We start from the raw sequence: 19,447 nt of genomic DNA, 5'->3' as shown, positions 1-19,447 counted from the left end.
TAGCAATAGCAAAAAAATAGCTATTTCTCTATCTGCAACAGTACAAAAGGCAACACCTACATATGAGGTAGCAATGCCAAATTAAAAACAAAAAGAAACCAAAAAAACAACTTTGGATTGAGGAGCATTTCCTATATTTTCATAGCATATCTGTCAATACAAATATTTAAATGAACACTTCAATTGTTTCAAGAATTAACTACATTAATTTACAAAACCCTTTATTCAATTAACTTTTTTAAAATTACTGGAAATTGGTTTAGTTACTGATTTCTCCTGTTTCTAAAAAAGCTGTTGCATTTTTCAAACCCAAACACTGTACAGCAAAAACGTGGGGGCTTTTATTATACACACTTGGTAAACACTATGGTACATTAAGACTTAATTTACAAAGATCAGAAGGAGCCAGCTGTGGTCATTTTATCCTTTTGTGCCTAACAGGCAGACACTGCACACTTCTTACCCCATGTACTCCCTTCCACAGCCACAGAAAGGGTTTCAGGAGTTTCATCTCCCTCCAGGAGTGAAGCCTCCCTTCAGGCTCCACCTCCAGCCAGGGCTCAGAGCTGCCCTGGGCACTCCTGGAACTGCCTCAAAAACGTGGGGAGGGAGAAGGGAACAGCTCTGCCCCTTCTCCCAGCTCCATCTCTTTATCCTCCTGCAGGTGCAGGGCAGGAGGGGCCAGCTGAGCCTCTCTGACCAAAAAAATGCCATCAATGAAAAGCCAGGAGAGGAACAACCATGTAAAGCTGAGCTGTGCCAGCTCTGGTCAGGGGGCTGCAGGCCCCTCACATCCTCTGCTTCCAGCTCACTGCCCAAAAAGACCCTGCTGCTCCTCCAATTCAGGCAACTAAATGGGACATCTGAAGTTAGATGGTACGAGTAACACCAAAAAATGAACTGGATGGAATTTCAGCATTTATTGTATTAAGAAAATAATATACTTTACATCACAGTGCTTAATTAAATGCAATAAAAAATGTAAACTCAGAATTCTAGATAAAATTTAGCTTGAAAAATTAGGGCTCGAAGAGTTTTGAAAATTCACAATTTTTTTTTTTAAAACTGAAGTCACAGACAGTCAGTTCACATAACTCACACCTCGAAGTTACCGTAAGCAACACCTTCGACGCACTCCAACGTTTGGTGGGGTTTTGTTTTGTTTTCTTTACAAGCCTAAATACCAACTGCCCAAGTGCAAAGGGAGGAGGTATCTGTCTCTGCAAGGGATGTAGGTGTGGCAGGGCTGTGCCCAGCAGGCCCTGGAGTGCTCAGTAGATGTAGGGGAAGATGCGGTAGGGCACGCGCTGGCAGTAGCGCTCCCAGGCCAGCCCGTACTTCTGCTTGCAGTGGTGCTCGTCACGCGCCTCCCGGTGCACCAGCAGGCAGATGAAATAGATCACGTAGAAATAGGGCAGGATGTGGCTGAAACCTGCAAGGGGACAAAGTGAACTCAGATTAACAGGACACAGATCTGGAGGTGGGGGCTGCTAACGTGTTCGAAGCCGGTGACGCATCCATTCAAGGCTGAAGCGTTGAATACTCAACAGGACAGCGCAACACATGCAGGGAGAGAAAGACCCACGCACCCACAGAAAGTCACTCTGAAAATTGAGATGTGGGGCTGTGAGGGTTCCCAGGACAAGGAGAGAGATGAGAATTTGACTCCAAGTTCTCAGAAGGCTGATCTATTATTAGACTATATTATTTAGACTACATTATATTTATTTAGACTATATTATATTTAGACTACATTATTATACCACACCACATCACACCATAAGAAATGCTATACTAAAACTATACTAAACTATAAAGGATTCATCAGAAGCCTAGACAAGAATATATTATAGATAATGAAATATCTATAATATATAGATCTTATATGTCTATATATAATATCTATAATATATAGAGATATATATATATATCTATAATATATAGATATATTAAGATAATGAAAGCTGCTGACTGACTCAGAGTCCAACACAGCTGCCTGGGATTGGTCATTGAGTTAAAACAATTCACATGGAACCAATCAAAGCTGCACCTGTTGGTAAATGATCTCCAGACCACATTCCCAAGCAATCAGATAATTATTTTCATTCTTTTCTGAGGCTTCTCAGCTTCCCAGGAGAAGAAATCTTGGTGAAGGGATTTTTCAGAAAATATCGTGGTGACATTTAGAGTCACAAAATCTACCAATTTCCCTCTCAATGCCTGCAAAGCTGGCACATATTGAAGTGTCATTGTCATTTAAAGTTCTTTAGTTATCAAAACCACATTTCCAGTCAAATCTCTGCCCCACCAAAGAGCCCCACACAAGGTTTTCTCTATTTTGCCTGCAGACATGAGCCAGCTTTGCTCAGAGCACACCACTTCACCTGTGGGTGAAAAGAACTGGAAAGGACCCAGAAGTGTGAGACTGCAGCCCAAAAAGCCAAGTGTGTTCTGGGCTGCATCAGCAGCAGCAGCAGGTTCTGGTTCTAACCCACTGCTCTGCCCTCCTGAGTGTTGTGTCCACCTCTGTGTATTATTAACAAACACTCTGAAAGATAATTTCACTGTGTTTGATGACCTTTCTTTTAAATATCTTTCACTTCAAGTCCTCCCTGTATGTGGTGGCCCTTGTCTCCAAGCAAACTCCCACTTTTGGGGAACTTCAGCTGAAAACACTCACTAGCCTAAAAAATTTAAAGAACAGTTAATTAGCAAGTAATTGATTATTGAATCGTTACTGAATGATAAAGTGTCAGAGAGATGAGTAAAATCTTTAGTATATGTCAAATCTGCAGCAAGTTAGAAAGGGTAAAATGAAAGTTAAAATGTGTTGCATTAGACTGATGACACAGAAATCTGCCATTCAATAGGATTTACTATCCCAAAAAATTCCCACCTGGCATTTCAAACCCAGACAGATACAAACAAAAGACTTTTTGCTAAAATCCACTTTAGTCTCAGAACTCACCACAGGGTAGGGACCACGCCAGAGCCATGATGATGTCACCAAGGTAGTTGGGGTGACGAACAAAACCCCACCAGCCCGTGACAAGGAGCCCTTTGCCAGTTGCAGTGGGTATAAACTTCAGATCTGTGAACAGAGCGTTGTGTCAATGCAGTGACTGAAATATGGATTTACACACCACAAAGAGCCAGTGAATAAAACCCCAGCCAAAGGAACAAGAAATGCACTCACTGGCCAGTTTGGGGTCTGCTGGATTCCGTCGGAAATTGTTCTTCTGAGAATTTGCGCTGCGGAAGATGTAATACCCAATACCTGCAAATAAACATCATGTTGAAAATAAACATCATCTATTTTATATTTTCAGCATTTTCTGGTTTTCTCAGCTTCAGCAAAAGCACTCACATGCCCTTTGCCACACTTATTCCATCAAAGGCTTTTCCCCAGAGATTCAACTGGTATTTTCTGCTTTAACAAGACAGAAATGCCTCTGGAAACCTGCATTCCATGAGATCCTTGTTACTGACTAACTTTGAAGAGACTCTGAAGAACTTTTATTTTCACATCTATATCTGAGTTTTTTAATGTTACACTGAGTTTGAAATTCACAGAAGGTGATGTGAATTTCACATTGTATGATTACAGCTCTATTTTGCAGCCTAGCACTTTGTTACAGCACCCACTCCATAAACTGACAACTCATTTACAAGATCATGATAATAAAAGAAGCAGACAAGGAATTATCTGGCCTTGGAATTCATATCCCCCATAATTTTCACACAGCAGCTTAAACTTCTTTTTCCAAAGCTGCATTGAAAAAAGGTGATCCCAACATACTTTGAATAAAGATATTATTTTTTTAAATAACAGAAACCCAAGAAAAAAACATTAGGTGAAAATGAAAAAATTACTTTCTGTTTTTCAGTATTGCACATTTTAAATTGTACATCTTCTCATTTTTTCCAATTCTTTGTCATGTCTACAAAATTCGAGTGGGTTTTTATTGTTTCTATTCAGATAACAGGCACAACAAGCACATGTTGGTGCAAATATAAGGTTGCCTAAAGATGTGAGATCTTTTGCCAAAGCACTCAGCTTTGATGAAAAAAGATGTTTTCTACTGACATGTGTTTGTCCCTGTGGCCATCAGGGAAGGAGGTGCAATAGTTACTTTTTCCCTGGGTTCAGCACAGCGTAGCCAACAAGGTACTGAGGTTTTTTTTAATGAGTCACTGAGATTGACTTAAAAAAAGCATCTATTAAATTCAAAGTATGTTAAATCACTTCTTCAACTCCAGACAGCACCCACCTAGAGCTGCTTCTCAACACAACAATTAGGTGTTCAGAGTCTCACCTATCCCTCATTTGCTAAAATGAGAATTCATTATATTCTCTGTATTTCACAGGAGCCAGACCATGACTGCTGCATCTGAGCTAAAGCTTCACCTCCCATCTCTGAAGACACAATCAGAACTACGTTGTAACCAACACAACAATGACATTTACTGTAACTTACAGTTCAGAACAGTAATTGCAGCGGCAACAGGCCAAGAAATTGTGATGGGGTGACCCACTAAGTAGAAGGCCTGCAGGCTGTAGACAAATGGAACCCACACCAGGTCTCCAAAGGCCAGCATGAATCCAAATCCATCATGGGTAATGTCCATTGTAGTCAAAACAGCTTCCTAGAAACAAAGAGGAAGGAATTTCAGCATTTCCAAGGCCTCCTTCCCTTAACATTGCAATTAGAAATGGACACAGTTGAAGGGGATTGGCACTTGCCTCATTCCAAAGAGCATCCACCACATAGAGAAGCTGGAAGCTGTTCACGAGAATCATGGACAGGGATGGCACACTCAGATTGTGGATCTTCATCTCAGCCAAGAGCATTGCCAAGTTTATAACAACCTAAGTTAGAAAAGATTTCATTTAAAAGTTCACTTGTAAAAGAAAGCAGTCTTTTCTATTACACTACAGGACATTTTAATACCAATGTTTAGTTTAAAAAAAACAATAAACTATTTTACAAGTAAGTTTGCAACTAACCATATTTTGAAGCTGTATAACCTCAGCACATGAATACCTTAAAAAGGGTTTTTTATTTGCCACAAAACTAAGCGAGAAATTTTCTTCAAGTGAAGGAAAAATAAAAATAGTCATTAAAAAAATAGCAATGTGGCACTGTTTTTCAGTACTCATGTGTATTTATAAATATCCTTAATATCAATTATATGTGTCTGTGTGTGTGTAAAAAAAAAATCCCTCAGTGTACTGTTTGAGGAAATAAAATAACTCAGATTACTGACTCACCCAGCCAATTAATCCTGGACGCAGCTCACAGAAGTATTTGAGGTCAAAGCTGCCAATACGAGGGTTTAGTTCATGTCCAGTAAAAAAGTCATAAATAAAATACCCTGCAGGTAAGACAAAACTCTGTTAGCAATACTCTTGCCATAAATAAAATACCCTGCAGGTAAGACACAACCTCTGCTAGCAATACTTTTGCTTTTATCTGCCACTACACTCCTTCCCATAAATAAAATCCCACTTTCCACTAATGTTCTCTCATTACAAATTTTTAAAAGCCTTCAGATTGGCAAAAAAAAAAAATTTGAAGAGTATGTGCAAATTACAAAACAAAAGCTACATAGTTTGTATTTTAAGATGCCCTAATTTTTTTATTAATTAGGAGGACTATATTAATTTTTTATTAATTAGGAGGACTAACGACTTTAGAAGTTCTCCCTGACACTTGTTGCTTCTTTATTTTCAGCCTTATCCTGAAACTTACATCACAGTGTCTATGAACATGATCATATGGCATTAATTAATTTTACATTTTCTCCTATTTAGTTGCTTTTGTCTGGGAAAAATAATTCCCTTTAGCTGTGACAATGACCCATCCATCAAAAAAGGTGGACAAGAAGGAAAACACCATGCCCTGACTTCATATCTGGGACTGAGTTTGTGGGGGAAAAAAACCAAACAATACTTCACAGAGCAAAAATAAAGTCACAGTATTATAATAACCAGCCCCAAATCCAGCCTGTAATTTTTAGAAATGAAACTATAGCAAACAATTGGAAAGGAATCACCCAGGATGTTCTAACTCACCAGAATTTCCACCTGGTGCCAGCTCCTCCTCGGGTGCCTTCAGGGACCGCACGTACAGGTAAACGCTCAGCGCCAGAGCAAACGCTGCGGCTGCCACTGCAAACTGCACCAGGTGATCGTACAAGGAATGGAGCTCAAATTCAAAGTACAATAAAGCTCCAATGGCTGCAGCAGTCAAAATAAAAGCATAAAACCCTAAAGGATGTAGAAGAAAGATATATTAGTCAAAATAAAAAAAAATATATCATTTTAGTAGGGCCGACCTAATCCAATGTTTCTGCACTTTTACTTCTTCCAATATTGGTCCATATTCCAGTAACACCTTGGACATCCCATGGTTCACACTTCTGGGGCACAGCAATATAACCTAGAGACTCTAAGCCCTGAAGCTGTGCTCACCAAAAGGACAAGAGGCAGGAACACTGAATACTTCTCAATTTTTTATGCCATAGGATCCAATTTCAGATTTTAGTGGAAAAATGGACACTGGCACTACTAATGGATAATGAGAGCAGGTCACAAAGTCTCATCTGTGAGACAGCGGAGACAATCTTATTCTCATCTTTGAATTATCTTCATATATAGCTTGACACAGATAGCAGTAATTAAAGTATTAAAATGACTTATCAAGAAGGCAAAACTTGAACACAAACACCTTTGCATACATTAAGAGTATAATTTCACACAGAATGGATTGATGCCCAAATAGGAGCAGGCAGCTCTCTGCTGCCCTCAGCTAAGGACTTGCTATGGATCCCTTCACAGGAGGTGAGGTTAGAAGGAACCTCCAGAGTTCACCTGGTCTAGCTCAGCTGGAACCTCCTGTGCTTCACTTGGTGCCCAGTGCCTCCTGTCCTCACCTTTCCTCAAGAAGGCTTTTAAATTTGCTTTTAAAATTAGCCTTTGCAGCACCAAGACAATGGCTTTTCTTTTTTAACAATCCAAATTATGTAGCTTATTTCCTCCCTTTGCCAGAATGCATGGCACAACTACAGACAAAAGCCCAAAACCAAGACAGGTATGAGAAGCCTCGAGGAGACTCACTTTTGCAGGATGCAATTCTCCTTGTTTGTTGCTTACTGCCCTATTCCAGCTTTAAATGGTGCATCTTACCAGACTATGAAAAAACTAATTCACTACCACTCCATACAGTGTCATGTCCTGCTTTTGGGTCACTTAGTTCCTGATGATTACTAAGCACCTTTTTCCAAGAAAAGGCTCATCCTGTTTTATCCAAGATTTACAAGAGATACATTGTCTGGTCAAACTGTATCTTTCAATATTTGTGTTTTATGGTGCTGAGCTCTGCAAATCACACAATGGAATCAGTTCTGGGATAACCAGCTGCACCATGCTCACCATTTATCCGGTACTGCAGTCTCCTTCCACTGGAAAGAGGCAGGCCTTCTACAACCTGAGGAGAATAAAATATTAATGCTCAACAAAGTGTTTTCTGTGGGCCCTTCAGGTGAGGAAAAGCAAGCTCAACTCTGTCAGAAAGGCATTCAGTCAAAGCAACCAGGCTGGACACACTCAAACCTGAAGCTCATGCACTGTTCTGAAAAACATACTCTGGATAGCAAATGAAGATTAGCAGTTTCAAATAAAAACATTTTTTAAAATAAACCTCTTCTTAAGCAGCTCCAAGAAAGCAGAACTTCTCCAGTCATTGTGAACATGTACAGCAATAAAACATGACTGATCTACTTCAGAGTGTCCTTTCAGAATCTGCCACTAACCCTCAAGTCACAAGAGAGGGATGGAGAGCCTTTACCTGATATTCATACATATGGCTAGAAAGGTTTATAGACGCCTGTAAATGAAGATTGCATTCCAAAATGTTGGATATCCACAAGAAACTGAGTATTGAAATAGTTTGTGAAATTAAAAGTCAGACACCTAAAACTCTTCTAGAATTCTATCAAGCAAAGTTTGTCCACACTTTGATCTGAATGCCTATAAAATGCCTTCTGCCTTCTCTAATGGAAGGCTCTGAAATGCAAAAATTCTGAACCAGCTTTGCTGTTTTAAGCTTACAGAAATCTGCAGAAGCTCTATTCCAGTTTATTAAGAAAAACTCATTAAATTGCTTTGAAATTCACTGCATTTAGAACACAGCTCACCTTCCAGCCAGCCTACCTTTCCAATTGGCAGCAAGTAAAATGCAGCTTGAAGGAAAAACCACAGGAGAATGACACCAAACACCCTCCAATCCCAAAGACTCTCAAGTGCTGGCAGAGGAGGGAAGTTCAGAAGACTTGGATCATCTTGTTTGCACATCAACAGCAGGTAGAATACAGTAGCAGGCAGGACTAACATCAGCATGAAGGTCCCTGTAAACAGACATCATGGCATGTTAGAAGGTAAGTACAGAAGATTTAAAAAATAGTTTCAATCCCACTAAAAAAGGTTAATATTAAGTAACAAAGAAGAGGTTGCCATTATTTTCTCCTGAACAAGACAGCAGCAATCCCATAGTCATGTAACAGGACACTGAGACATTCTTCTCACTCCCATACATGGTCACTGCATCCCTCCAAAAATAATCCAAAAACTGTCTAAAAATACTTTACTGTCAAGTTTCAAGCACCTATGTGTGTAAAAGCTTTGCTGGTTAATTGCTAAATTTAACTTAGAAGTACTTAAATCTCACTGTGGCAAGGGGTGGCACAAGATCTCTGCTGTATTTCACACATGAACCTAGTGCAATAAAGGTTCTTTGCCACCAAATCAAGTGAAACACAACAATTTTACTCTGAGTTCTGCAGCCAAGGTCCAAAAAGCAGCTCTTGACATGACAATATGGTCAATAAGTAAAAACCCACAAAAAAGTACCAATTTTCAACTATTAAGACAATTTGCACACGTACCAACTCTTCCCCCAAACTCCATCTCCTTTGTTTTCGTTGATACTTTCTCAATTGGTTTCACAGCCACAAAAGTTTTTTTCTCTGAATAAATCTCTTCTTTTTTCTTGTCATCCTTCCTCGGACGCAAGCTGTACTGCTCGAGCACACGCTTCATTTCCAGGTCTGGTTTTAACTTTTGCTGTAAATGAATAAAAATAATTTATTAAAGGTTTCCCAGTGATTTTACTTTATTTGATATTTCAGAGGACTGTAAAACACCAGTACACAATTCCCCATTCATACAAAGAGACTGCTAAAACCAAGCCCAGTAAGCTGTTAGGCTGTGATCACAGATCAGCAGCAGTTCCAGCACAGATCCTCCATTGCCACCCTCCCCTTTCCCTTCTGCCCTGTGCCTGGGCACCAGATAACAAGCAGGACAATTTAAAAATCACTTTCTCTGCAGCAAACTTACTCAACCTCTAAGTTTTATGTTGCCTTTTATTTCTGATAGATTACTGTATTGCCCTTTTCTAGGAATTTCTGAGAGAGCCAAGCTAGCAGTGTGACAAAAAGCTAAGAGCAAGTTCTGTGTTCTTACCTCCAAGATGATGCAGGATGTGGCATTTTTCTCTGTACTTTCAGGCTCACCATTGTACCTTTTGGTGTTATTCTCACTCGGTTTCTGGTCAAAACAAGAAACACAGTTTAAGCTTTTTCAGTGTCCTATATATGGCACTGTTCTGCAGAACTGGAAGTTTGGATTTCTATAAAATACCTTTGAAGAAATAAATTCTCTCAAAAATTCTTCTCCAGTGAGTCTAGCTTACACAGTTCTGGGAAGACATGACTCACATGTTTTATTTCAACTCAAGTTTTGTTGAAGAGAAGCTGGTCCTTCCAGTCTTACAAGAACCAACAGATCAATCCTACTCCTCAGACAGAAACCAGGACAAAACCACCAAAGAATTTTTGACCCTTTTATCCCAAAAGGTAAAAAGTACTAAAAGTAAACAGCAGCTGCTGGCTAAAAAACTACTTTAAACCAGATTGTGATCCACAGGCACTGGATCACACAGCTCAAAGGAGCTCACTGCAAAACAAACCCCACAACTATTTCAATGCCTAAGAGTACCCATTTACTAAACCTACCTAGCTAGTTCATATTAATCTGGTTTAGCCTAGCTGGAACCTAACTAAAACCTGTTCATTCCCAATAGATCAGCAGAATGCATTTCCAGTTCCAGGGACTGTGTCTCAGACAAGTGAGAAACCATCTCAAGGGCACAAGAGGTGCTGTTTGTCTTTTCATAGAGAAACATCACCTCTACTCCTCTTCAATTAAAGATCACCAGAACCATTTGTAGCAATCTTCACAAAAATGCTAAGAACAAACCTAATAAATATCAGCTAAACACCAGATACTGGTAAACTTAGAAATCCTTACAATTTAGTTTTTATAATGAAATCAGTTTTGCAATATTATCCATCACAATGCCATATTTAAATATTCCACACTGTGTTTTCCACTACTGTTGCACAAACCTGTATATGGTACAGAACTCATTTTATTTCAAATCCTAATACCTACCTGCTATGTAGCAATTAACAGACTCAAAAGTAAGCTAACTTCCATTGCCCCATTTCACAAGTGGAAGCACATGGCAAACAATTACTTCAATATTAAACATTTTAAAAATTTTGTTTGTTTGGATTCCAAGTTCTCAGTATCACCAAATTGAAGTGGAACTTTACAACCTTGGTTTGCCTCAAGAACTTCCTCAAACTTTGCAAGCTAGAAACCCAATTTCTAAAGAAAAAAAAGGCAGTTCTGAGATATACTTTTGCAGGTAATTATGCTGTCTGGGGAACATAAACTGCAGCTGGCTTTTGCAATGATAAACCCACTCTGCAAAAAACCAATCTTTCACAAGTAGCAAAAGTTTCTTTAACTAAAAATCCAGCAAACCCCCACAGAAAAAGCCAACAAACAGAACAAATACCGGCAGAGCTATGCTGGGCTCCTGGCTGGGTTTCTTTTTGTCCTCCTTGTGCTCCCTGCTCTGGGAAGCAGAGCGACGCCTGCCCTTGGCCGGCCGGCCGGGAGAGCGGGAGCGGGAGCGGCTGCTGCTCCTCCGGGAGGGAGAGCTCGAGGAGGACTGGCTCTTCCTGTGCTTGAACGATGACTGCGACTGAACAAAGATGGAAAGAAAGCAACAGCTTAGCACATCCCAAAGAACAATTTTAGAAACATGGGGGGGTTTGTGATGAGGACTCTGGCGCACGGTTCTGTAGATCTGTCTGGTATTTCCTCTACTGGTGCTCTACAAAGGCTGGTAAGAAAGAGCAACTGCAGAATACTCATTTTGCTGGCAATTCCCAAAGAAGCCTGTTCCAAGTCCAACTGTTGAAGCTGCAGAAATCAGGCTATGCATGTAAGCTACAAAGTGAGCACCAAGCTGTTTAGCACACCACCCTCTCAATCCTGTGCACAGGGAGAGGAATACAGAGCTGTCTCTCAAGCCCTCAGTGGCTGCTCTCACTTCCACTGCTCAGCTTTATTAATGCATTTGACATAGCAAGGGTCATCATCTGTGTGAGGCAACACAGCCTCAACACTAAAATCAACACTAAAAACCCAAGTTAGCCTAATAATTTAATTATATCTGGTAACTAATTTCATAAACAAAAGCCCTTTACTCCAAAAGCACTGTTTGATTTCTCTGGGAAGGCTACAATGCTGATTTCCCCACGTAAAGTTTGCACAATGCAACTTTTATAATCAAAGGCATTTTCCCAGTTTGGGTCTGCTAACCTGCATGCAGAAGCAACAAATCAAAGTCTTGAAACAGTGAAAACAGCTGCCCACCTCAAGGCAGAAACATTTTGGTCCCAAGAGGCCACTGACTGGGCATGGAGACTGCCACCAGAAGTGACACTATAGCTCACATAAAGGCACACAAACTGGCTTTGAACCCATGCAGGTTTCAGAACAGGCCAGAGAAATGAACTACAGTGAACATTCACACAGGGTTTTTTCCTCCTGCATTAATTATTTTAAACTGGCTGTGAAGTTTTAAAGGCCTTTATTAGTAACAAAAAATAAAAGATAAGTAAAGAGGAAGGAATGTGCTGATAACACATGAACCTTTCCCAAGGGATTGCAATTGTCACAAATACCTCATGAAGCCTTTGAGGACCTGAACTAGTAGAAGCTCTTTTGCAGAAGTTTTAAGTATGAGCTTGAAGGGCATGCACTGTTTGTATTTAGTGACATTTAACTGCATCTTCACATTTGTTATCAAATTTTCTTATTTAGAGATGGAAAGCCATCAAATTAATATCAACCCATTGATTACTACCTTTGTAAGGTACACAAACTAGGTTTTATGAAAAACCATGCTATAGAATTCCTGAAGGATCAAACTTGGTTTTCCTCAAAAATATGATACTTTTTTGACATAAACAAAACAACTATGAAACTTTAAAGATGGGGTCATTCTGAATTTCTACTTGAGGTGTCACATAGGAAGAAATTTTTATTTAGCACCAATTCCTTGAAGACAGTTAACAAAAACTTGCAAAATAACTACCCAGTCCTAAGCTGAAGTATTGAAAATTAAATACACGTGTACTCACTGTGAAAAATGCCAATCACTTATTTTAAATTTTTAAAAGTTTAATAGTAATAAAATGACTATAAAAATAGTAATATAATTAGAGTAATAATAATTTGGACAATTTGGATTTAGGACAATACAAGACAATAAAAATAAAGTTATGGACAGTCTGAGTACCTCTTTCTGGGCAAAATAAGCCTGAAAAAGGACCCCCGTTAACAGAGGATTAACCCTTAAAAGCAACAGCCTGTTGCATATTCATACACCTCATCCATGGTGCACAAATTCCATTCAAACACAGGATTCTGTCTGGTCAGTGTCAGCTTCTTCCTCTGATTCCTGATGGCATCCTCAGGGCTGAGCAAGGCAGGAAGAAATTTGTTTCTTCTGATAATGGAGCAATAAGTTCTGTCTCTGAAAGATTTAGGTGTCCTGTGGCAGCTATCTCAGTGAGAGTACCTCATTCCTTTCTTTAAAAAATAACCCACATACATGGTTTCTATTTTAACATTATGTGATAAGTAAAACTATATTGAACGCACTACTTAAAAAAAATAACACGGCATAGCTACCTAACTTTCTAACACATATAATATGAATTTGAATATTTGCAGAAAGCCAATCATGACACACCCATTTTCACACTCACCCTTATATCACTTTCCTTGAGTGCAAGCTCAGTTCCATCCTTGTACTTGACAGTGTAGAGATGAGCCACATCATCGTAGCTGGTCACCTGCACCTCGTAGTACAGCACGCTGCCCGGCCAGCGGCCCATCACCACCTCGCCATCAGCGAACTTGCGGCTGGGCATCTTCCACACACAGAGCCTGCAAAACAAACCCTCAGTGACATGGCAGCCAAACACCAGCCTTCACCTTCCCCTCCTCTCTGCCTGGGTCATGGCACTGAAATGGGGACACTTTCGGTAAGTCTCCACTTGAAATAGGGAAAAGGGTGTGTGGTAAGAAAACAGCAGTGGCGTCTTAAAATAGAGACAGGATTGAAGGTGCCCATTCTGGACAAACATTCAGATGTATTAAACCAGTATTGAACTACAATGCACATCTTTGACCAAAATTACATAATGAAGCCCATCTAATGTAGAGAGAAATGCAATTACATGGTACTGAAGTGTGCTCTAATCCTTGTTTCCTGTGGTTCTACAGAAATTACACAAGTGATGATTTCTAACCATTAAACATCCCCAATCACTCAACACTTACAGCCACATTACAGTCCTCCTTCAATTTATTATGCCAAACACTCCAAAGTTAGGAAACTTCAGAATTTAAGCTCCTGTCTGGGTTGAACATTTTTTATTTTCCACCTCTTTAACAAAAGGGCACAATGCCTTTTCCAGGGCCCCGTGGGAAAACAAAGCTCAGCATCAGAGCAATCCCACAGCAACCTGAAAAATGAAATTCTATCCCCCACTGCACCATCAGGCTTTTATTTGATATTAACAAAACGTGGTGTGAGTGACTACTACCCTTGGGAAAAAAGGTGCTGGGAAAAACCACAACTACAACTTAGAGGAAGTTGTTTCAAGTGTAAACTCCTGTAGAACTGTTTGTATGGTGCTCTGTGTTATGTCACTGCCTTCTGAAAACAGATACCCCAAGCAGAATATACTTTTAATCTCAATGTATCAAGTGAGACTACCTTAAAAGTCTAAGGTGAAATATCCACTAAGTAACTAAGGTGAAGTAAATATACACTAAATAACTAAGGTGAAACAAATATATACTAAATAACTAAGGTGAAACAAATATATACTAAATAACTAAGGTGAATATACACTAAATAACTAAGGTAAAATAAATATACACTAAATAACTAAGGTGAATATACACTAAATAACTAAGGTAAAATATACACTAACATAACTAAGGTGAAATAAATATATATTAAATAACCAAGGTGAAATATACGCTAAATAACTAAGGTAAAGTAAATATACACTAAATAACTAAGGTAAAGTAAATATATACTAAATAATCAAGGTGAAATATACACTAAATAACTAAGGTAAAGTAAATAAATACTAAGTAACTAAGGGGAAATATACACTAACATAACTATGGTAAAATACACACTAAATAACTACGGTGAAATAAATATACACTAAATAACAAAGGTAAAATATACACTAACATAACTATGGTGAAGTATACACTAAATAACTAATATAAAATAAACATACACTAAATAACCAAGGTGAAATATACACTAAATAATTAAGGTGAAATAAATATACACTAAATAACTAAGGTGAAATACACACTAAATAACTAAGGTGAAATATACACTAACATAACTAAGGTGAAATAAATATATATTAAATAACCAAGGTGAAATACACACTAACATAACTAAGGTAAAATATACACTAAATAACCAAGGCGAAATATACACTAAATAACTAATATAAATTAAATATACACTAAATAACCAAGGTGAAATATACACTAAATAATTAATATAAAATAAATATACACTAAATAACCAAGGTGAAATACACACTAACATAACTAAGGTAAAATATACACTAAATAACCAAGGCGAAATATACACTAAATAACTAATATAAATTAAATATACACTAAATAACCAAGGTGAAATATACACTAAATAATTAATATAAAATAAATATACACTAAATAACCAAGGTGAAATACACACTAACATTTCTACTGGCACCCCGTGGAACCCCACAGGAACTCAGAGGGGATGGCAAGGACAGGGAACAAACACAAACCACAAAATGTTGGTGTCAAAGTATTTAATTTTAACTTGTTTGCTTTATCAATTTGATAAGAAAGTGAAACCACACAAACTAAGGTCAATACAAGTCTTTACCTAGTAAATCATTACATATTAACTAACCTGCAGTGAAAAGTTAAGATTCTTGGGGAAAAAATACTGTTAATATTCAATCACAGACCTTTATCCCTCACTGGGGGATGGGGCTCAGTGAGGTTTTACAACCAACATTCATTCTGGCATTTTCTGATAAATTTTACACCTGCTGATAAATTTTATACCTGTGTAGCTCTCCAAGTCAAAAATCAAACAAATTCAGCAGAATTCCCTCATGTGGATTTTATTACTAATACTCCAAACTGCTTCAGACCAGAAATACCTGGCCATCTCCTCTGCTGTATAATACTTGAAGGAGAAAAGGAAAGAGCTTTATAATTTGGTTTCAGTGACACTTGCCAGTCAGAAAAATGATGAGTTCTAGTCTGTGCTTGTCAGGCCTGTGCTATTCCAGCTCTTCTGCCTTCTAACAAGCGTTTGCTGTCCCAGTTTCTTGTTTCTGTCTTATTCTTTCTGAATTCTCACTCCTCCAATGTTCTTTTATCCCAGTCAGCTGAACACCTTCAAATTCATAGCCCTGCTTCTTATGAACTCCATATTTTCATTTCAAGTTCTCCATTCTCTCCTTGGTCCCAATCTTGGAGTCTTTGTGGATTTTCTGCCTTTTCTGCTCTTTCTGACCAAACCAGTCCTGGCTCCTCTTTGCCCCCTCAGCCTGACTCTGCTCTCACTCCCCATTCCTGTCTCCCTGTGCAGTTCCCTCACCCACAGGCAGCTCCCCAGGAGGCCCAGAGCTGCCCCTGCTCTCTGCCAGCCTCCTGCAGCCACAGCTCCTTCCTGCCCTCCCACAAACAGCCTGAGAGCACTCACAGCTGTCCCCAGATGTCACCACGACTCCATTTCCCCTCTGTTTGCTGCACTTCCCACAGCCCAGCCAACTCCTTCTCCTCCTGAGCTGCAGCACCTCAGGCACAGCTGCAGCCCTGGAGCCTGAGCAGGACGAAGCTGAACTCACACAGAGCTGTACAAAACACATCTTTTCTCAAAGAGAGTAACATTTTATCATGAAGCTGTCACTGAGGACATGTACACTGTTTTTTTTTCCAATTTACAGCAACCACTCCAGAATTTAGACACAATTTCTGAATTTGAATTCATAAGGATAATAAAATGCAATTCTCTGCCAGATTTCAAAGTCCAGCACTTCTGCATGCAAACATGAAGTCCAAAGAAAAATTAACTTGATGATTTAATTACTGTGAAAGGCAGAAAGACTTTCCCTTCCTCCAACTTTGCTCCCAAAAGGAGTTAAAGTTAGCTTTAAAAAATTGAAAAATGTGGTTGAAAGACCTGTAGCTAAATCCATGTCATGTAATTCAGCCTGAGGCAGATACTGCCAATATGAGATCCCAAAATAACAAATCAGCAAGTGAAAATATCTTCTGACTCAAATCTTATTAATGGGAAAATGTATGTATTTTTCAATTCTTTTCCTTAAATATCACAGCTTAATAATGAGCTCAAATATTAAACATTAAAATAAGCAAATGTAACTTGTTACCCTTTTCTTTATTCCTGACATCCCACTTCAAAAGCTGCACCTTTTCAAGGCAGCCCTCATCTGTTCAGATGAACACACACAATTACTGGCATCCAGAAGAGAAAACACAGGAAGTCTTTAAAAAAAATTCTGTTTAAAGATTACATTTTTAATTTACTGCTCTTTCAAGCTCTACACACCCCTGATGATTTTCATGCTATCAGCTGGCATCAGCCTGATATTCCCAGCAGCTCTGCACAAACTTTTGAACTCCCAGGACTTCAAAACATAAATCCAAAGAAAATCATCTCATACAATGAACCCTGCACTGCACAGACACCTGAGAGCAAGTTTAGCCACTTACTCAGGAGATGAAACTTGTGTTTTCTCAACCATTACAATTTTCCTTCAGGAATCCAGAGTCTAAGAGAAAGGCTCAAAAGGACTTTGTATCCTATACCAAGCCAAGCCAATTAATGCAAATCTCCCCGGAGCTTGAAAGTGGGTAAAGAACAAAAGTTTCTGCTGACTCAAACAAGAATGAAATAATTAAAAAGAAACTTGGCTGAGAAACATTATTGCCCCATGCATGAATTTCTGGTCTGCTTAATGACTCTCTCACTAGAGATGTGGGGAAGATATTTCAGTGTGGAGAAAGTGATGACTGCTACCTTGTAGCCACAGGGAGATCAGCAAAGTTGGGCACACAGTTTTAATAATAAATAAACAATAAACAAGTTTTCCTTCGTGGGAGAAAAAAGTTCAGTAATTCCATTTACTAATTCTGACATTTCACCACTGTTAGGTAACGTTCTGGATGTCAGAGGAGGGAGCCAGCTGAATGCAAGAAGAAATGCAGGAAAATACAGAAAACGCCGACAGTCAAGGCTAACAACACACGGAAAGTTATGAATTCACCACAGAGAGCTGTGCAGGGCCTTTTTAGCAACACCATTACTCTCTCCACGTTCAGAACAGTGGAGGCACCTATCCCTGTCCAAACCAACTTAACCTCACCACTAAAACCAAGCATCAACAAGCCTCGAGGCAAAAACAACAACGCATCAACCCCGAGGCCGGGAACCGCGGATCTTCCCTTCAAAGAGCCCTTCTACCAGAAACCCCGCGGCAGGACCCGGAGCCCGGCAGGACCGGGAGCCGGGCAGGGCGGGCCCGGGAGCGGCGGCCGCTGTTGACAGTCAGGCCCCGCGTGCCGCCCAGGCCCGGCCCCTCAGCCCCGCCCCGCCCGCGGCCCGGGCCTGGCGCGGCGCCTCCGCCGCGGGGGAAGGGAGGGGCCGGGCCGCACCGCCCCTCAGCGGCCTACTCCCGCTCGGAGCCCGGCGCGGCGGAGCGGCCCCGCTTTGTTCGACTCCGCCGCGCCAACCTCCGGTGCTCCGAGAGAGGCGCCCGCAGCGCTCGTCTGCCCGCCGGCAGCGAGGCCCGAGCGCGGGCCGCGGCCATCAACCGGAGCGCTTCCCGCCGGGAAAGCCGCCAAGGAAACGCTGCGGGGGAGGGGAGGGGGTGGGAGCTGGGGGTATCCGGGCCCGCGCGCGCCGCCGTTGCCGTTACCTGGAGCCCGCCCGCGCCGGGCCGGGCCGGAGGCGGTTCCGCGGAGCGGCGGGAGCGGGGCCCGAGCGCGCGCCGCTCTCCGCTGAGGGGAACAACCGCCCCGCCGAGCGACGGTTACGGCCGCGCGCACGGCCCCGCCCCCTCGCCCGCCCCGCCAAGCGCGCCCATTGGCCGGGACGCGCCGTTTGAATCGTGGGGTGGCCGCGCCCCATTGGCTGCGCCGGCGATGGCGCGGTCCGCGCGCCCATTGGCCGGGACGCGCCGTTTGAATCGTGGGGTGGCCGCGCCCCATTGGCTGCGCCGGCGATGGCGCGGTCCGCGCGCCCGGCCCCGCCCCGGCGTGAGGGAAATGGGCGCGTTCGCCCCCCCGCACTCCCCCCCCACCGCCGCCCCTCACGGCGGGTGATGGCGGGAGGGGAGGGAGAGCGGGGCGGAAAGGTCGCTGTCGTGGCGATGGGGGCAGGCTCAGACCGCCTGCGCCACCCAGGCCCCGCCGCCCGGGTAAACAAAACGGAGCGTTTTGTTTACGGAGCGCTCGCGGTCTCGCCGCCTCCGCCGCCGCGAGTGCTCCTACGCTGTCGAACAACAGCTTCTGTTCCTTCCAGCCCTGCTCCTCCAGCACTCAACAATGACAAAATGTGGTAAAAATGCAGAAAACAATAAAAAGAAAAAACAGAAAGGTCTTAAAAGCAGAAGTGGCGAGGCAGCGAGTGCTGCCTCGCTCAAAAAGAAAAATTAGAAAGGGCTGAAAAGCGGAGGTGGCGCGGCAGCGAGCGCTGCTACACTGACCGAACAACAGGCTGTGCTCCCTCCAGCACTAAACAAAGCCAAAATGTGGTTAAAATGGGGTGAAAACAAAGCCGAAATGTGGTAAAATGGGGTGAAAACGCGCTGAAACACCCGTTTTTCTCCAAAAGAAAAACAAAAATAAAAGCAGAGGAGGCTTTTGAAGCCGTGAGACGGCAAGTGC

General features: G+C 41.3%; 1 protein-coding gene across 1 annotated transcript; it reads right to left on the bottom strand.

Moving 5' to 3' along the window:
• Positions 1 to 550: 550 nt before the first annotated feature.
• Positions 551 to 18,541, bottom strand: LBR (lamin B receptor). Its single transcript, XM_054290331.1, has 14 exons — positions 18,478 to 18,541; positions 13,195 to 13,375; positions 10,929 to 11,117; positions 9,527 to 9,610; positions 8,947 to 9,124; positions 8,216 to 8,409; positions 7,436 to 7,490; positions 6,077 to 6,271; positions 5,273 to 5,376; positions 4,741 to 4,870; positions 4,479 to 4,643; positions 3,197 to 3,277; positions 2,969 to 3,091; positions 551 to 1,432 (listed from the first exon to the last, which is right to left on the bottom strand). The coding sequence occupies exons 2-14, from the start codon at positions 13,357 to 13,359 to the stop codon at positions 1,272 to 1,274; spliced, it is 1,824 nt and encodes a 607-aa protein (XP_054146306.1). The 5' UTR covers positions 13,360 to 13,375; positions 18,478 to 18,541; the 3' UTR covers positions 551 to 1,271.
• Between the last annotated feature and the right edge of the window lie 906 nt (positions 18,542 to 19,447).

The sequence above is a fragment of the Melozone crissalis genome, unplaced genomic scaffold (genome assembly GCF_028551555.1).
Source record: "Melozone crissalis strain CALT ecotype California unplaced genomic scaffold, PUWL_Pcris_2 ptg000081l_1, whole genome shotgun sequence".
Lineage (NCBI taxonomy): Eukaryota > Metazoa > Chordata > Aves > Passeriformes > Passerellidae > Melozone > Melozone crissalis.
This window is presented reverse-complemented; position numbering and strand designations above follow the sequence as displayed.

Excerpts from the sequence above, each read along its gene's own strand:
- LBR (XM_054290331.1), bottom strand. The coding sequence starts at position 13,359 with ATGCCCAGCCGCAAGTTCGCTGATGGCGAGGTGGTGATGGGCCGCTGG. Across the intron at positions 9,125-9,526 it reads CATCCTGCATCATCTTGGAG|CAAAAGTTAAAACCAGACCT; the intron begins GTAAGAACACAG and ends ATTCATTTACAG. Across the intron at positions 3,092-3,196 it reads AGCAGACCCCAAACTGGCCA|ATCTGAAGTTTATACCCACT; the intron begins GTGAGTGCATTT and ends CTCTGTTCACAG.